The sequence below is a fragment of the Ailuropoda melanoleuca genome, chromosome 6 (assembly GCF_002007445.2).
Source record: "Ailuropoda melanoleuca isolate Jingjing chromosome 6, ASM200744v2, whole genome shotgun sequence".
Classification (NCBI taxonomy): domain Eukaryota; kingdom Metazoa; phylum Chordata; class Mammalia; order Carnivora; family Ursidae; genus Ailuropoda; species Ailuropoda melanoleuca.
Window position 1 is genome coordinate 7,034,310 of NC_048223.1, and position 20,004 is coordinate 7,054,313.

At 36.4% G+C, this 20,004-nt stretch overlaps 1 protein-coding gene across 4 annotated transcripts in view; it reads left to right on the top strand.

The window, feature by feature from the left end:
• XRN1 (5'-3' exoribonuclease 1) overlaps positions 1 to 20,004 on the top strand; it is a 105,395-nt gene that overhangs the window by 78,214 nt on the left and 7,177 nt on the right. For 3 of the 4 annotated variants that reach the window (XM_019797126.2, XM_034661881.1, XM_034661883.1), the window contains 8 exons: positions 3,747 to 3,855; positions 9,841 to 9,902; positions 11,306 to 11,416; positions 11,571 to 11,693; positions 12,131 to 12,290; positions 14,194 to 14,375; positions 16,749 to 16,862; positions 16,957 to 17,059. In XM_019797126.2, coding sequence (XP_019652685.2) covers positions 3,747 to 3,855; positions 9,841 to 9,902; positions 11,306 to 11,416; positions 11,571 to 11,693; positions 12,131 to 12,290; positions 14,194 to 14,375; positions 16,749 to 16,862; positions 16,957 to 17,059 — 964 coding nt within the window. Of the gene's footprint in view, positions 1 to 3,746; positions 3,856 to 9,840; positions 9,903 to 11,305; positions 11,417 to 11,570; positions 11,694 to 12,130; positions 12,291 to 14,193; positions 14,376 to 16,748; positions 16,863 to 16,956; positions 17,060 to 20,004 lie in introns of those variants that run through there. The other variant, XR_004625987.1, reaches the window with a different exon arrangement.

A 20,004-nucleotide genomic window follows, 5' to 3' on the forward strand; every position in this document is an offset into this window, starting at 1 on the left:
GACATTTATAAAAAAACAAAATTTACTATTCTCTTGTGGGTATGCAATGACTAGTTTTCTCTGGAAATAACAGTTTTAATCATGAATTTTCATAGTTCTCTTCAGCCATATATAAAAGCTTTTGAACTCATGAGAGGGAATATAGATAATTTTTCTTTTAAATCAGTTTGGATTTTATTTTAGTTGTTTGAAAAATCATAATAACTATATTTTAAATTCAACAAAGGCCTTAATATACTTATTATTAACTTACTAATTTCCACTTGAATGTGGAGCTTTATGCTGGCAGTTGGTTGTCTTAAATATGAATGAGGAAATTCACATTCCTTAAGAGAGATTAAGAAGGAAAAGGAAATTCTGCTAAAAAAGTAGACTCAGACCAAAAAAAGGAAAAAGGTAAGGAATAAGTTCCTACAACAGTTTTTGCCAGTTACTGACCTATCTTCTCAGCTTAGGTCAAGAAGGAATATTCTCTCAAGCTTATAGACCAGTAGCCTGCAACATGAAGGCCTCATTTATTCTATGTCCTCCAGTGATGGGGGCATTTTCAGAGTGGAGAGAAGAAAATAGCAAAGGAAATGATGGTAAAATAAATATAAAAAGTGAGAGTGACAAAATACACAGGTCTCTTCTGCCAATATGCTTAGTTTTGCTTAGATCATCCATAAATTCTTTCTACCTAAATGCAGTCTATAGCCAGAGTTTCAAACCCTCTTTTCCTCCCTAATTTATTTGATACCACTAACCATTCATTTTTTGGAATGCTTCATTACCATTCATTCATTTCATTAATGTATTCAGCATGTATTTATTGAGTGCCTATCATGTGCATTGTTGTATGCAATGAGAATATAGCTATAAACAAAACAATTTGATGACCCTCAAATAATTAGTATTCTAGGGAGGAGAGGACAATAAATAAATAAGTAAATTACATGATATATTAGATGGTAATACAAAAGTTTGAGAAAAATTTCTAAGGAGGATAGAGAATGTTGGCAGGAGGGGGAGGCAGGGTTTTTCAGTTTTAAATAGAATGATCAGGTAACATTTGAGTAAAGATTTGAATGAAATGAGGAGTAGAGTATGTAGATATCTGAGGGGAGGGTATTCCAGAGATATTCAAAGACCCTGTTGGGAAGACAATTCCAGGTGTACTCAAGGAAGAGAAAAAAAGACCATTATGGTTTCGAATCAATAGGTTGAGTTGTAGGAACTATAATTAGATACCATGCAGGACCTTCTGGGTCATTATAAGGATCCGTTTTTTACTCAGTGAGATGAGGAATCAGTGAAGGGTTTTGAGCAACGGAATGACATGATCTGATTTATATTTTAATAGGATCATTCTATCCACTATCTTAAGAATAGAATGTAAAGGAGCCAGGATAGAAACAGATTAGTTAGGAGAGTACTGGAATTATCAAGATAGAGTTGATATTGACTTGGACCAGAGTAGTAGGAGTCTAGAGAAGTGATCGAATTCTAGGCATATTTGGAAGGAATTGCCATCTAATGATGAATTAAGAGAGAAAAAAGTGGATTAAAGAGTGTGATTCATGGGGCACCTGGGTGGCGCAGTCATTAAGCGTCTGCCTTCGGCTCAGGGCGAGATCCAGGCGTTCCGGGATCGAGCCCCACATCAGGTGTGCCCTCTCTCGCTGGCTGTCTCTCTCTGTCTAATAAATAAATAAATCTTTAAAAAAAAAAAAGTGTGATTCATAAGGTCTTAGTAACTAAAAGGATAGAGTGGCTGTTAACCTAAAATGGGGAAGACTGCAAGTCAAGTAGGTTTGTGGAGCAAGATCTGGAGTTCAGTTTTGGTCATAGTAAGTTTAAGATGTATATTAAACATCTAAGTGGAGATACAGAGTTAGAAATTTGAGTAGAGGGGTGCTGGGGTGGCTCAGTTGGTTAAGCATCTGCCTTCGGCTCACGTTATGATCCCGGAGTTCAGGGATCGAGCCCCACATCAGGCTCCCTGCTCAGCGAGGAGTCCTCCTCTCCTTCTGCTCCTCCCCCGGTCATGCTCTCTCACTTGCTTACTCTCTTAAATAAATAAATAAAATCTTTAAAAAAAAAAAAAGAAAAGAAATTTGAGTAGAGATTTAGAGTTGGACATTGATTCTATTGGTTATGGAGGATGTCCAAGCTAGAGAGAGAAATTTGGGCATTTATGTGTGTATCTATATATCTATTTATCTATATCCAAGGAAGTGGTTGTAGGTAGAGAAGTCTAATAACTTAGACTTATAGAATTCCATCCTTAAAGAGTCAGAGAGGTTTAGGCAAACCTTACAAACAAGACTGAAAAGGAATGGCCATTGTAAAGGAAGAAAAACAGTAAAGCGTGGTGTTCTAGATGCCAAGTGAAGAATGGATGTCAAAGAGAGTAGTCAACTGTGTCAAATGCTGGCGATGGATCGGTTAAAATGAAAACTGAGAATTGACCATAGACTTTTGCACCTGAGGTCATTGGGAATCTTGAAAAGAGCAGCAGTTTCAGTAGCATGTAAGAGTGAAGTACCAAGAAGAGTGTATTTAAGAGAGAAGGGGAGAAGAAAAATTGGAGGTAGCAAATATAGGCAATTCCTTCAAGGAGTTATACTCTAAAAGGAAACATTACCCAGGGCACCTGGGTAGCTCAGTCGTTAAGCGTCTGCCTTCAGCTCAGGTCATGATCCCAGGATCCTGGGATGGAGCCCTGCATCGGGCTCCCTGCTCAGTGGGAAGCCTGCTTCTCCCTCTGCCACTCCCCCTGCTTGTGTTCCCTCTTCCGCTGTGTCTCTCTCTGTCAAATAAATAAAATCTTAAAATAATAAATTAATTAATTAAAAGGAAACATTACCCTCACACCCCTCTTGCCTTTTGCTTTTTATTCAACTACTCTCTTAACCTATGTTTTTCCAGCCATTCACTGGGCACTGTTCCCAAAAACTGAACAACAGTTGTTTTTTTCCTCCCCCTTTTGTTTTATTGTTTAGTGACATTGGCTCTTACCTTGCTGCTAATTTAACCACTTAGTCTGTGCGATCCATACATCTCAATCATGATCAATCTAAGCGCTCCAACTTTCTAGAGGACAGGTATAGATGGACACTCCACCATCACTCAGAATTGACCTCATCTAAAGCTTCTTATCCTTCTTATCCTTATTTCTAACACTACCATTTCCCCAAGCATGTAATCTGAAAAGCATGGAGTAAAAACTTTTTACTTTTCCCCCTCTATTCCCCCCCCCAATGAGATTCCAAATCTTTTTATTTCTTGCCAGTTCCCACAACTGGGCCTTAGATTGTCATCCTAAACCCAGATTAACCTCCTATCTGTGCTTCCTCCTTCTTATCTCTTTCCTTTTTGTCCTTCTTACATTGTACTGTTGATGTATCTCTCCCAATCTTTCTTTTTTTTTTTTTTTTAAAGATTTTATTTATTTATTTGACAGAGATAGAGACAGCCAGCGAGAGAGGGAACACAAGCAGGGGTAGTGGGAGAGGAAGAAGCAGGCTCACGGCAGAAAAGCCTGATGTGGGGCTCGATCCCATAACGCCGGGATCACGCCCTGAGCTGAAGGCAGACGCTTAACCGCTGTGCCACTCAGGTGCCCCATGGCATACATTTTCTGATACGGTACTGTGAACGTGCTCTCCTATTATTTAGTTATACAACCAAATACTTTATCACTTTGAGGAAAAGTAGTTACAAGAGTTTGTTTTTAAATCATTTGTAATAATTTTAACTTTCAGGTTGCAGTTCTACCTCAAGAAATAAGTCAAGTAACTCAACATCATAAATCTGGCTTTACTGACAACAGTGTTAAATGTCAGCAAAGAAAACATGAGCCTCACAGAAAATGTAAGTTTAAAGTTAAAAATATACTTATGATGCTAACTGCTTCCTTTTTTAATTCTAACAGTTTTATGGAGTTATAATTTTGTGTACCATAAAATTCATTTTTTGAAGTATTTAATCAGGGATTTTTTTTGGTGTTTTCACAAAGTCATACAACCTGTGCCACTATGTAAATTTAGAACATTTTCTTCACCCCAAAAAGAAACACCATAGCTATTAGCAGTCATTCCTACAGCCCTTGGCAACCATTAATTTACTTTCTGCCTCTATGGACTGACCTGTCTGAACATTTCATATAATCATAAAATTTGTGGCTTTTTGTGACTGGCTTCTTTCATGTAGCATAATGAACACAAGGTTCGTCCATGTTGTAGTATGTATTAGTACTTCATTCCTTTTTTTTTTTTTTTTTTTTTCCCNTTGCACTCCTTTTTATGGCTGAATAATTGTCCATTCTATGAATACTACATTTTGTTTATCCATTCATCCATTGATGGACATTTGGGTTGTTTCCACTTTGGGGCTATAATGAATAATGCTGCTGTGAATATCCATGTAGAAGTTTTTGATTAAACATATGTTTGCAGTTCTCTTGGGTATACATCCAATTGAGTAGAATTAGTCATGTGTTAACTCTGTTTAACTTCTTTTGGAACTACCAAACTGTTTTCTAACTGGTGTTTCTCACCAGCAATATATGAGAGTCCAATTTCTCCACATCTTCCATAATTCTTGTTTTTGCCCATCTTTTTTATTATAGCAACCCTAGTAGGTGTAAATTGAAGCCTCTTTGAGGTTTTCATTTGGGATTCATTAATGACTAATGACATTGGGCATCTTTTCATATGCCAACCTGCAGTCTGTGTATCTTCTTTGGAGAAATGGCTATTCAAGTCCTTTGCTCATTTTAAAATTGAGTAATTTTTCTTTATGTCCTTGAGTTGTGTGAGTCCTTTACATCGTCTGTATACTACATGCATATTCAGATATTTGATTTCCAAATATGTGCTGTTATTCTGTGGGTTGTCTTTTTAACTTTATAGTGTCCTGGGAACAAAAATCTTTAATTTTGATCAATTCTAATTTATCTTTTCTACTTTTTCTTTGATTACTTGTGCTTTAGGTGTCATATCTAAGAAACCATTGGTAATCTAAGGTCACCAAGATTTATATCTGTCTTTTTTTCTAAGAGATTTATAGTTATAGCTCTTATATTTAGGTCTTTTTTCCATTTCTGAGTGTTTTATATATGGTATGAGGTAAGGGTCCATATTCATTCTTTTGCTTGTGGATATCCAGTTGTCTCAGCACCATTTGCTGAAAGAGAATTCTTTTCCCAGGCACACCATTGAATTTTCTTGGCACCCTTGTTATAAGTTATTTGACTATAGATGTATGGCATTATTTCTGACCCCTCAATTCTATTCCACGGATCTATATGCCATCTTTATGCAAAGAACACACTCTTTTAATTATCATAACTTTGTTATAAGTTCTGTAATTGGGAACTTTGAGTCCTCCAGCTTTATTTTTCTTTTTCCACATTGTTTTATCTGTTCTGATCTCTTGCATTTCTGTATGAATTGTAGGTGTAGGGTCACCTTACCTATTTCTGCAAAAATGGCAGCTAGAATTTTTATAGAGATTGCATTGAATTTATAAATCATTTTGGAGAGTATTGTCTTAACAATATTAAGTCTTCCTGTCCATGAACGTAAAATGTCTTTCCATTTATTTAACTCTTCTTTAGGGGCGCCTGGGTGGCGCAGTCATTAAGCGTCTGCCTTTGGCTCAGGGCGTGATCCTGGCGTTCCGGGATTCTAGTCCCACATCGGGCTCCTCTGCTGGGAGCCTGCTTCTTCCTTTCCCACTCCCCCTGCTGTGTTCCCTCTCTCGCTGGCTGTCTCTCTGTCAAATAAATAAATAAAATCTTAAAAAAAAAAAAAAAAAGAAAAAAATTTAACTCTTCTTTAATTTCCTTCAATGATGTCTTATAGTTTTCAATGTACAAGTCTTACATCTTTTAAAAAATTTATTCCTAATATCTTGTTATTTTTAATGCTACTTATTGTCAGTGGAACTGTTTCCTTTTTTTTCCCCAAGATTTTATTTTTTTAGAGAAAGAGCAGGGGGAGGGGAGCAGAAGGGAGGAAGAGGGAGAGAATCTCTAGCAGACTCTGCACTGAGCATGGAGCCCAATGAGGGGCTCAATCCCATGACCCTGAGATCATGACCTGAGCCAAAACCAAGGGTCAGACTCTTAACTGACTGAGCTTCCCAGATACCCCTATTGTCAGTGGAACTGTTTCTTAATTGATGATTGGGGGTGGATTGTTCAGTGCTGTTTATAGAGATAAAGCTGACTTTTGTATATTGATCTTGTATCCTGCTACCTTGCTGAACTTGTTTATTGGCCCTAATTTTTTGTGGCTTTGGCAAATAGAGATAGTGTTACTTCTTTTTATATAATTTCTTGTTTTTGTTTTTTTGCATAATTGCTGTAGCTAAAACCACCAATACAATGTTGAATAGAAGTAGTGAGAGTGAACACCCTGATCTTGTCTTGATCTTAGGGGTAAGCTTTCAATCTGTCAGCATTAAGTGTAATGTTAGCTGTGGGTTTTGGCAAATGCCCTTTATTAATAAGATGAGGAAGTTCCTTTCTATTCTTAGATTGTTGATTTTGCCCCTCTTGGCTGTTTCTGTGCTTAATTAATATGGTAGATTCTGTTGACTGTTTTTTATATGTTGAATCAACCTTGCATTCTTGGAATAAATCCCACCAGGTCTTGGTGTTTAATCTTTTTTATATGCTACAGGATTTGATTTGCTAGTATTTTGTTGAGGATTTTATTTTAGCATTTATATTTATAGAGAAGATTTATCATTTTCTTTTCTTGTGATATCTTTGATTGTGATATCATGGTAATACTGACCTTACAGAATGTGGGGAATAACATTTTGGAAGAACTCAGCCTCATTCTGATCTCTCTGGTGGCAGCCAGGTTATTGGTTTCCACCAAAAAAGTGCTGGCTGCTGTTTTTCAAAGCTACTTAGAGTTCTAGAGTAGCGATTAAGACTAGGGCAAGTTAAGCCATAAAGCTCACTGTTGGGAGAGTTGGTCTTTTTTCTTGAATAAATACCCCACAGATTGCTATATGCCTTTGATTAATTTCCATAACTCTAACAATTTGGATTTGGGTAATTTATGCCCATTTTCTTGTTGCTTTTGTGGAGGACAGAATTTTTAAAGGTCCTCACTCTGACATTTTTGCTGATGTCCCCTCACTACTTTTTGAGATAAATTTTATTCAGCGTAATTCAGTTACTTTTTTGTGTGTAAACCTTGCCTATTAAATTACTCTAACCTATATTGTAATTTTTTATTAAAAATATGTATATTTTGTTAATATTCTCTTATATAATTTATATATTTTTATTTATCTCAGTCCTTCAGTAGTGTTTACTATGTTTCAGGCACAGTGGGGAATGCAGATAGAGAGATGAGAATCTTCATCTTACAGTTAGTTTTTCTCTTTTCTTGATCAAAATATTTCCAAATTGATGCAAATTGCTCATTATGTTCAAAATATGACTCATTTGTTATTCATTTATTTATTCAGCTATTTATTGAGCTATGTGTACAAGGTAGTGTTTTAGGTGCTAGGGATATAAGCATGAACCAAACAGACAGGTTTTCCAGTGTAATGGACTTTACATTCTAAGGTGGAAACTGGTAACAGGCAAAAAAAAAATAAAATAAAACAACCCACAAAACAATTCAATAAATTCCATAATGTGTAGCAATGGTTAAGTGCTATGATGAAAAATAAGGCAGATTAAAAGTATAGGTTGGGATGGTATTTTGTAGAGTGGTCAAGGACTGCCTCTCTGAGGACATGAAGTGGAATGGGAGTGGAATGGGATAGGCTATGCAGAACATCTGCTGAAGAGCTTTCCAGCAGAGGAAATACCACGTGCAGAGTCCTGAGTCTGATTTATTATATTTTATACATGCATGTATTTTATGTATATAAATGTCACATATGGTGTAAGAATGGTCTTTTTTTTTTTTTTAAGATTTTATTTATTTATTCGACAGAGATAGAGACAGCCAGCGAGAGAGGGAACAAGCAGGGGGAGTGGGAGAGGAAGAGGCAGGCTCATAGCAGAGGAGCCTGATGTGGGGCTCGATCCCATAACGCCGGGATTACACCGAGCCGAAGGCAGATGCTTAACCACTGTGCCACCCAGGCGCCCCAAGAATGGTCTTTTTTTTTAAATTAATTTATTAGAGAGAGAGAGAGAACATGAATGGGGGAAGGGACAGAGGGAGAGAAGCAGACTCTCCACTGAGCACGGAGCCTGTCTGTCCGATGCAGGGCTTGATCCCATGATCCCACAACCACGAGATCATGACCTGAGCCAAAAACAAGAGTCAGATGCTCAACTGACTGAGCCACCCAGGCGCCCCAAGAATGGTCTTTTTAAATATTTTTCTATAAAAGCTATTTTCCAAAAAAATTTGTGGTTTCATAACTTTGGCTCAGTTCGATAATTGTTTCTTTTACATTTTAAGTTACCTATAGATTGTCATGTCCCTATAAATCTGATAAATATAGCTTAAAATTTTTATATTTACTTGAAATGTGTTGTGATTTTTCTTCAAATTATTATTTACATGAATGTGTGTAAACTACATTATTTGGAATTCCAGTTAGTTTTGTTGTGTGTATGTCTCAACAAAGGCTTAATGTCAATACATGTTAACTTGCTTTTTCGTTTCCTCCTTTTTGTGAGATTACTTCCTTCCTTTTCTTCCTCACCTCCCTCTCCTCTCCTCCCCTCCCCTCTTTATTTCCCCTCTTCTGTTGCCTGTCTTCCTACCTTTGTTCATTTCTTGCCTTCTCTCTTCATCCCATCACTTCCCTCCTTCCCATCCCTTCTCCCTGCTTCTTTTCTCATCCTCTCTTTCCTCCTTTGCTCCTTCTCCCTCCTTTTTTCCTTTCTTCCTCCCTCCTCTTCTTTTTTTTTTTTTTAAGATTTTATTTACTTCTTTGACAGAGTGAGCACAAGCAGGGGGAGAAGGAGAGGGAGAAGCAGGCTCCCCACTGAGCAGGGAGCCCAAGGCAGGGCTCAACCCCAGGACATTTAACCGAGTGAGCCACCCAGGCACCCCTCTTCCTTCCTCTTCTAATTTATCCTTTTCATTTTTCCTACCATTTTCCCAATTTCCCCTTAACAGGAATACTAAAATAGCTTCCTAGTTTTTCTCTTACTCTCCCATCTATTCAATAAGCCACTGTCATATATTAATCTCCCTAAACCACAATTCTGATCAGATCACTACTTGCTCAAAACCTTTCTGTGATTGATTGCACATTGCCTACCAGAGTAGCTCCATTATACTCCTTGACCTTCATCAGAACTAGTCTGTTCAAGAGTTCCATAGGGCGCCTGGGTAGTGCAGTAGTTAAGCTTCTGCCTTCGGCTCAGGGCGTGATCCCGGCGTTCCGGGATCGAGTCCCACGTCAGGCTCCTCCGCTGTGAGCCTGCTTCTTCCTCTCCCACTTCCCCTGCTGTGTTCCCTCTCTCACTGGCTGTCGCTCTGTCACATAAATAAATAAAATCTTTAAAAAAAAAAAAAAAAGAGTTCCATAAATACATTCCTTGTTTTTTGCTTCCATTTCTTTTCTCCTGTTATTTCCTTTGCCTGGAATGCTTAGCCTCCTACTCTGCCCTTTGCAAACGTACATACTTGGAGACTCAATTACATGTCACCTTTCCTTTTCCCTTATTGTTGTTATCTGAGTATCTCTTCTCCTTCTCCTCTACAAGTGTTTCAAGATGAGGGCCTTTGTCTTCTTAGAATTCTGTGAATTTTCAACACAGCAACACAATGCCTTGCTGTGGCAAATATTTGTTAAATTTAACTGGTTTGTAGCAATATTTTTCACTTACCAAAATTCCTGTTTTCTTGTTTCTAGTTAAAGAAGAGTGTAAGAGCCCTAAAACTGAGAATCGGTTACAAAAAATGTCAAATAAGCAGGTAAGCTTTAAATCAGATTTCTAGTAGCCAACTTTTTGTTACAATTGGTAGCTCTGTGGCATCAGAATTTTGCAGCCCAAATCAATAAGGTGTGTGACAAGAAGGTTGCTGAAGTATAGCAACTACCTGTCACTTGGTTGGGAGGTTACACAACTAGAGTCACAATTTAGGGCTAGATATATATAGATATAGATATATAGATATAGATACACACACACACACACATATAAACATATATATATATATTTAATAGTGAGCAATTCACTGTACCTCTCACAGCCTCAACTATCTTCATCTTTAAAATGGAGTAAAAATAGACGCTTGTCTCACTTCATATATGTAGCCTGTATATACATACGTATCCACATACATACAAACATACCTACATTATGAATGTATATAGGTATGTATGTATAAAATATGTGGAAATATGTGTATGTATTCAGTGAATCCTTTAGAATCAACATAGCGAAGTTAGGGGCGCCTGGGTGGCACAGCGGTTAAGCGTCTGCCTTCGGCTCAGGGTGTGATCCCGGCATTGTGGGATCGAGCGCCACATCAGGCTCTTCTGCTATGAGCCTGCTTCTTCTCCCACTCCCCCTGCTTGTGTTCCCTCTCTCCCTGGCTGTCATTCTATCTCTGTAGAATAAATAAATAAAATCTTTAAAAAAAAAAAAACATAGCGAAGTTAGTGATTAATTCTGTGGAGTAGCTTGGTGAGAGGAAGCTGAGATCATTTATGTTTTACTTTATAATAGTCTCTGCTGATTGATAAGGAGAATATACACATTTTACAATCAAAGAATAAGAAATTTTTACTCTAAAAACATTCATGTACATTTATGGTATATGTACTTTCTATGTGCATATTATTTTAATACAAAGTTTTTAAAAATAGATCTCTTATAAGCTAGTAATGTATCAAATTTATAAAAGACATCTTAGCAGAATATTTGGCATATAACAGGTTCTCAGTAAATGGAACCCATTAGAATTCAGATACCAGTGAATGGTTGACTTTTAAGGCCCCCTTTTTCTGAAACTCTTAGCTATAATTTCCTTTCTTCTAGAGAAGGGATTTTTAAACTTTTTTATGGATTCTTTCTCAGAATAATGTTTTTATTGCTAAAATAAAAGACATAAGATTTGAAAGAAACTAATTATATTGAAATACAATTAGAATCACCCCTATTGCCTACATTCATAATTGAAGGTAAACTTCTAAATTCATTTAGAAGTTAATGAAGATAAATATCTAAGTTTTTTCCTCATCCAAGTTACAGGTCCCCCCCATATGATATAAAAGAAACTGGCATATAAAATATTGGCAACAATTTATTTAGAACACTATTAAGTAACAGCTATTTTATTTGCACAAAAAGCTCATTCTTACTCTTTTATAGACGCTTGGAGGGCCTGCCAAATGTAATGTTAAGCTATTGAAGAGAAATGAAAGTGCAGAAGTCTCAGAAAACCAAAAGGTTGTGACTGGTTACCCAAATGCTATTGATAAGGTAAAAGAGCATTTATTCAATTTCTCTTCCCGAACTCTAGCACCTGGGAAGATGATTGAGTGAAAATTAAATGATCATTTTTGTACCTAAAATTCTTAGCTTTTTCCATGTCATTATATTTTCATCCTCATGCACAAGATATTTATTCTTTTAGCCTAATCCTGGAATTGAGAACTTTTTAGCATCCTTGAATATTTCCAAAGAAAATGATGTACAGTCATCTCATCATGAAGAGCCTCCAAGTGAAGACCTTTTGTCACCCCAGTCATTTGCTATGGTTCGTATTTGTAGGAGCTTTTGTACTATAGTAATTTCACTGTTGTGGCCTATACATACCCCGTGCAACTGTTAAAACAGTTTTATCTCCTGTGTACTGATGTGTTGCATCATTATAACCATATTGTGAGGAAAACCAGGCTGCCCTAGTTTGGTTTCTGCTTTAAACCGTATAGCTCCCTTGCTTTTCAAACATTGCTACCAGGCAATTTGGTCAGGTTAAGCAGAAGGATTGAGTATTGTTTCTGTGGCAGGAAATGTGGGTATTTTTTTTCAACTCTTAGACTGTTGATTTTGCTTAACTCCCTATCTGAATGTAGTTTCCATCTTAATTTTTAAAAATGAAACTGATTAAAAGAAGGGTTAATAAGCTCTGTTAGTCTGATGTTAACTTTTCTCCACCTACCCCCATCTCTGTACCAATCATTTTCAAAACAGAAGGGAACTCGGATGCTTAAAGAAATACTAAAAATTGATGGCTCTGATGCTGTGGACCATAAAAATGAAATGAAGCAGTTTGGTAATGAAGGCACCGTTTCCTCTAATAGAAGAGATGAATATGGACCTTCCTCCCAGCCTAAACAAAATAAGAAATTAAGTACGTAAACTAAGTACTATTACTAATAACCAATATCATTTCAAAACTTCAGTTCATTTAGGGTTTTTTTTGTCATGTGCTTTTTGAAGATAAAAATACTTATATTTTTAAAAGTATAATTAAGAGTAACAAATAAGAGTATAATTTTTATGCTTGTGTTATTTAATAATAATATAACTATGTAACCAATAGATCTGTAGTCCCTCACTGTCTTGTGATACTTAAATTGAGCTCTTGCAGATACTCATTCTGCAGTACAAGTTTTCACATTCTAGCTTTTTTTCCTTCAGTAATTTAAAAACAATTATGTAACTTAAGTACATTATTTAACTTTACTAAGATTTTAAGATTTTTTTTTGTATTTACAAAATGAAAATAACATTGCAAATGACTTGTGATAATTATATGATATGTATAAAGCAGTTGCACTGTGTCTGGCATATTATAGGTACCAGTAGTTGATATTAGTATTATTAAAATAGCTTGACCAACATAAAAATAGAAAAAGCTATAAATCAGTTAAAAATAATTAATGGAGGGGCACCTGAGTGGCTCAGTCGGTTAATTGTCCAACTCTTGATTTTGGCTCATGTCATGATCTCAAGGTTGTGGGATCAAGCCCTGCATCAGGCTCCCTGCTGGGCATGGAGCCTGCTTGGGATTCTCTCTCTCCCTTACCCTCTGCCCCAACCCCCCTTTCTCTCTCCCTTTCTTAAAAAAAAATAATAATAATAATAAAGGTAGACATTGGAAAGTAGGTACTCATCTTAAAACTGTGAAGCCTATAGCATACCATCTGGCACATAGCCAGATTTAATACACACCCATCATTGCTCCTACTGTCTGTGCCCCTTTTACTTTACTATTTGCCTGTGTAAATTATCTGCAGAAGCCTCCTAGGAAGAATGACTAATATAAAAGTAAGTGGGGACAGAAGTTTCTAGAAGTAAAAAAATATTTTTGAAAGAAACAGATCTGAATTCATTCAGGATCAACACCTGGAACAAAATCAGCGCCTAGCTTCATTTATTTTCTATTTTAGTGAATATTAGAATAAATAATGAATTTAAAATTCCAATAACTATGAGGAAACTATCATGGTGACAGACATGCTCTTAAAATAGAACAAAACAAATTTTAAAACAAAACTGGAAAAAGATGGTTCACTGTCAAAAACAAGTAACTTTATGTCAGAATAGTGAAGAATATCATATCTCTTAGAGTCAACAGCTCACAATCCAGCCTAAATTACAGAGCTAACAAGTTCTGTGACTTCGGGCAAGCCACTTAACCTTTTTTTAGTCTATAAAAATAAGAGGTTTAGTTTCATTCTTCATTGGGATGTGCTCTTGTTCTATTAGCCAGTTTATTGATCATTAAGAAAGTAAACTTTTAGAATGCTTTAATCATCTTCTATAAAAGCACTTTTTAAAAGGGTTACTGTTAGAAAAACTTTTAAGCAGCATCATTAGGGAGCAACAAAACCGTTTATCCATGTGTCTCAGAATGTAAGATGGAATTTTGAAAAGTAAGACTGAAGCCAAAGCCTCAAAACTTAAGAATGAATTGTAAATCAGCTCAAGAAAACTGCTTGTTCAAAATTTTGCTTTGCTCATTCATAACTATAGAGTCATTGATCTCTCAAGATGTCAGTTTTTGGTAGTCAGCTACTTACCATATTTTAAAATCTTTATCTCAGTCATGTATCATTAATCAGAATCATCTAAAAATCTCTATTGAATTCTTGGTAATTTTAGGCAATACTAAATAGTTCCTATATTTGCTTCATGAGAGATTCCTTTTTTTACCTCTTATCTGTTTGCTATCTATAAAACCCTATAATAATTGCATAGTTCAAGATATAATTTAATATATATATATATCCTTTTCTGGTTTTTGGTAGCATCTTATATGAATAAGCCTCACAGTACTAACGAATACCATAATGTTCAGTCTATGGACCATGTGTGTTGGCCTGCTTCCAGCCATATGCCTCCTGTGTCGACACCAGTAACTGAACTTTCTCGAATTTGTTCGCTTGTTGGAATGCCACAACCAGATTTCTCCTTTCTTAGAACACCACAGGTATAGTATACTACTGTTCCATTTATATAACTTCTTTAACACTGAACTTAAAGAAATTGACTGAAAATCTTTGGCAAAAATAATATAATGTAGCTGGGTTTTTTTTTTTTTTTTTTTTTTTTTTTTTTTTTGNTTTTTTTTTTTTTTTACTTTATGTGCAGCATAGATTTATACTTCCCACTATGGCTCACTCACATTTATGCCAGAGCCCACAGAGATGCTGACAGAGAGGAACCTGGGCAGCACACAGCCTGGACAGATTGATAGAGCTAGGGATCTTGGTCTACAGCAGCAGTTTTCAAACTTTTGGCCTCATAAACTCCCACTTTTTTTTTTTGAGGACCTCCCAAAATTTTTGTTTACTTGTGTTATGTCCTTATTAACTCTATTAGAAATTGAAACTGAAAAATATTAAAAACATTAATTAAAAATAACTTTTCAAAAATTTAGTGGGAGGAGTAGCACTGCTTTACATTTTTGCAAATCTTTTCCAACCCTAGCTTAACAGAAGAAGCTACATTCTCGTATCTGCTTCTTCTTTTTTTTTTTTTTAAGATTTTATTTATTTAACAGAGACAGCCAGCGAGAGAGGGAACACAAGCAGGGGGAGTGGGAGAGGAAGAAGCAGGCTCCTAGCAGAGAAGCCTGATGTGGGGCTCGATCCCAGAATGCTGAGATCACGCCCTGAGCCAAAGGCAGATGCTTAACGACTGTGCCACCCAGGCACCCCTCGTATCTGCTTCTTAATATCAATTTCTTGTGATATGTTTTGGTTGAAATACCTGAAGAAAATCTGGCCCCAGACAGATTGATAGAGAAAGGGAGAGAATTTTAATAACCTTTTCAGATAATGGACATTTTTTGATACTACATTTAAATGTGATATTTTCTTAGAAGTTAGTTGCAATCTAAAGCTATATCAGTGAATTTTCTGTCCTCTTTATACTCCTGAGAAACCAAGAGTGGAAAAAGGCAAATAGCACCTTAATATTATTATGAAAATAGTTTCGACCTCAAGGACCTCCTGAAAGAGTTTCAGGGACCCCCAGGTTCCCCAGACTGCACCTTGAGAACCAGTGACTCCAGGAAAGCTTGCTTTATCCTCTTTATAGCCAAGTTCTTGATAACATTCTCACCTAAAACAGAAAGCAATCTTAAACTAATATTATTACATAAAAATGACTTTTTAAAAAAGTAGAATTTGGAGCGCCTGGGTGGCACAGCGGTTAAGCGTCTGCCTTCGGCTCGGGGCGTGATCCCGGCGTTGTGGGATCGAGCCCCACGTCAGGCTCCTCTGCTGTGAGCCTGCTTCTTCCTCTCCCGCTCCCCCTGCTTGTGTTCCCTCTCTCGCTGGCTGTCTCTATCTCTGTCAAATAGATAAATAAAATCTTTAAAAAAAAAAATAATAAAAAAAATAANACCACTGTGCCACCCAGGCGCCCCCAGAAAGCAATCTTAAACTAATATTATTACATAAAAATGACTTTTTAAAAAAGTAGAATTTGGAGCGCCTGGGTGGCACAGCGGTTAAGCGTCTGCCTTCGGCTCGGGGCGTGATCCCGGCGTTGTGGGATCGAGCCCCACGTCAGGCTCCTCTGCTGTGAGCCTGCTTTCCTCTCCCGCTCCCCCTGCTTGTGTTCCCTCTCTCGCTGGCTGTCTCTATCTCTGTCAAATAGATAAATAAAATCTTTAAAAAAAAAAATAATAAAAAAAATAAAATAAAAAAGAATTTTTTTAAAAAAAATTTCTGTAAAAGAAAAAATGTATAATAGAAAGTTATAACTTAAATGTGAACATAAAATTGGTCATTACCACTAAGTCTTTTAGATTTTGGCAGTTAATTCATAGTAATGAAATATCTGCTATTCGGAGGACGTTGTAAAGCAGGAGTCAGCAAATTTTTTTTTAAGGGCCGGATAGTAAAAATTTTAGGCTTTGTGGTCTCTATTCAGCTGGGCTGTTATAGTGTGAAAACAGACATAGGCAATACATGAAAGAATGGACATGGCTGTATTGCAAAAAAACAAAAACAAAACAAAAACAAAAAAACCTTATTTACAAAAACAAGCAAGAGGAGCTAGTTTCCCAACCCTTGGTATAAAGAAAAAATTGTGTTGGCTTTCATTTGCATTAGGATTCTTGACCCTTCTAGCTTAAAGAGCATTTTTTTTTAATAAACATTGCAAGATAAGGAAACAATTCTAAAGTTTTTGCAGAGCAGCCCAAAACTAAATTGATTGCCCTTTTGAATTTTTGAATTTTTTTTAATAGAACGTCACATGAAATTATTCTGCTTGTTTAGACTAAGCTTGTGGGGAGGAGGTCAATGTCCTAGACAGATAACTTCATAGACATTCATATTCTGTTTTTTAGACAATGACAGTTTGCCAGGTAAAATTATCTAATGGCTTACTGGTCCATGGGCCACAGTGCCATTCTGAAAATGAAGCTAAGGAAAAAGCTGCATTTTTTGCTTTACAACAGTTGGTAAGAATTGATCATGACTTTTCTACTAAACTTTTAGTTAATCTTTGTAGATGTTTTTGTTGCATAGTTTTCTAACTTTTAAATGCTTCCATAGGGCTCCTTAGGAGTGAATTTCCCTTTGCCTCCACCAGTATTTCCAAATTACCCTCCTGCTGTACCACCCAGAACCATTCCTCCAGTTTTTCCTCAACCTACTGGTAAGGTATTTGGCTCTTCTAAATATCTGTTATTGGGGCGCTTGGGTGGCTCAGTCGGTTAAGTGCCTGCCTTTGGCTCAGGTCATGATCCCAGAGTTCTGGGTTCGAGTCCTCATCAGGCTCCTTGCTCAGCGGGGAGTCTGCTTCTCCCTCTCCCTCTGCCCCCCGGGCTCATGGTCTCTCTCTCACTCTATCTCAAATAAATAAATAAAACCTTTAAAAAATAATAAATATTTGTTACTGAGGTACTGTTTTTAGAAAGTTATTTTAAGAAGCATTATTTTGAGGAAACAAATTTTATTTAAATGTCTAGGGAATGTAAGAAGGAATTGGGAGAAGTAAGTCTGAAACCAGAGCCTACAGATTCATCTAGAAATATCATTCCCCTTCTACAACCTCTAGTGTGGCTAAAGTAGGACTGTTCTTTGTTCTGGGCAGCCCCTTATTTCCCAGTAGCTGCCAACAGATGAATTTGGGTTTAAATCAGACATCAAAAGACAGGTGGGGAAAGGGGAGAGAAAACAGAGGTGGAAGGAATAAAAAACAGGTAAGTCTTTGAAGCTGTGGTTATGAAAGAAACTGCCCTTGATGATGAAGGAGATGAGGAATGAAGGAGTTTTGAAGCTTACTGTGTATCTCTTAATGTTCTCTCATAACTGTCTTCCTCCTTCAAATGTAGAGTCTGAGTTATCAAGTGGTAGCTCCTGCTTCCTGTAGCCATTTGGGGTCTTCCTAATGTTCTGAGGAAATGAATCTCACTGTGGAATCAGGATGGATTTTGTCCAGGCTCTTTTATTAACCGACATTGAGAAAATCACATAACTTCTTTGGAACTCCATTTTCTTATTTATGCTAGACTGTGTCCAGGATTTCTTTGAGACTTCCATTGTGTAATTTTATGATTCTAAATCTGTAGCTCATTAAACATGTCTTTTATCACCTTTTTTCCTAATAGCAGTTAGCTTGTTTATATCCTAATCATTATCATTTTAAAAGCACTCATTTGTTTACTTCTACTTTAAAAGAAGAGCAGAGGGAGGTCTTAGAAGGTAAAATAGTTATCTGATAAATGGACAGCATTTGGAAAAACATCAAGGATAAGTACATAGAAAACTAAGAAGTTTTAAAAAGATAATTACTTTTAAAAGAGTAAAAAAAATTTTACAAGAAAAGAAGAACATAATCAGAGTATCCACTTGGCTCTGCAATGACAATATTTATAGAACCACATACTGTAAACCCCACTTAGTATTTAAACAAATATTGTGATATATTTATATTGGAAAGACAGAGCTAGTGTAAGGGTGGTTATAAAATAATTTTGAGGGGCGCCTGGGTGGCTAAGCGTCTGCCTTCGGCTCAGGGCGTGATCCCAGCATTCTGGGATCAAGCCCCACATCAGACTCCTCTGCTGGGAGCCTGCTTCTTCCTCTCCCACTCCCCCTGCTTGTGTTCCCTCCTCTCGCTAGCTGTCTCTCTCTCTGTCAAATAAATAAATAAAATCTTTTTTAAAAAAATTTTTGATTTTGATCTGCCCGAATTTTGATCTAAATAGGAAGTCAGTAGACCTAAAAATGCTTCACATTGAAAAATCAGTAGAGGTATAAGCAGATTATTGAACAGTGGTGGAAAGAAACAGCTAAAACAGTTAAACCTGGGATAGTCTGCTGTGTTATATTGAAAATCTTTTTACTACAATGTGTATTTACTACTTTGACTTTTTAAGAAAATGCAGTTTGTCTAAGGATATAAGTTCCTGAGTAGCAAAACTGGCATTCAAACCCAAGTGTTATCTGATTCCAAAGTCCATGCTTTTGTTACTGTACTGCACTGGCGTCTCTTTGCCTGTAAAAACAATGCTTTAGTCATAAAATTTTTATAACTAAATAAATCTGATGTTTTCATATAGCTCAAGGGAGTAAGTTCACTGTGACTTCCAAAACCTAATTTGACAGCCTTTTCACTTTCAAAAATGAACCCAGTTACTATATATAAATCTTTAGTATAATTAGTATGTGTAGGTTATGAGAATGTATTATCTAAAAGAGATAATTGTTTTCCCACTCATTGATATTTTACAGCTTGATATTTTTACCTTTTTCATGTTAATTATTGCATTCATGTTCATTACTATATAATGTTTATAATACTGTATTCCTGCCTACCAAGAATTTTTAAGGTTATAGCTCTCCAGTGGTCCAATTTAAATACATGATATAAGTAAAAGCCAAGAGATTTCAGTGTTAATCAGGAGAAAAAACTGAATCATCAGATTAACATTTAAAGTAATTTTGTAGATTTCTATTTTATGGTATTAAAAGTCCCAGTGGAAAAAAAATGGAGGAAAGTGTATTTTATATTTAGAACAGTGATTTTGGGGGGAAACTGTGGAGCTGATCCTTGCATAAGATTAATATAGCATCTTTTAAATAGATCTTCTTAACATTATGACTGGCACCAAAGTTGCTTATAGGTAGTAGTACTGAGGCCTGGTTTTCTAAATATTTTTAGCATTTTTCATATTAAAAGTTGTCTTCATCCTAGATGTGTTATACATGTGTAATTCAAAACACTAAAATACATCATGATTCTTTTCTCCTGATCCCAAAATGTCTTAAGTGGCTGAATTATTAAGCTATACTATCTTACAGGTCTAGCTGCCTTTTTCTTTCTCTGAAAAGAAATTTTGAACATGGCGCATAGCCTCTTCCAGTGGCAATATGCTGATATCCCACTTGTCATTTTTTTTTAAGATTTTATTTATTTCCTTTCAAGACAGGGAGAGAGAGAGCATGTGCACCAGCAGGGGGACAGGCAGAGAGAGGAGGAGAGGGAATCTCAAGCAGACTCCACACTGAAGGCAGAGCCCAACATGGGGCTCAATCTCACAACCCTGAGATCATGACCTGAGCCAAAATCAAGAGTCAGATGCTCAACTGACCGAG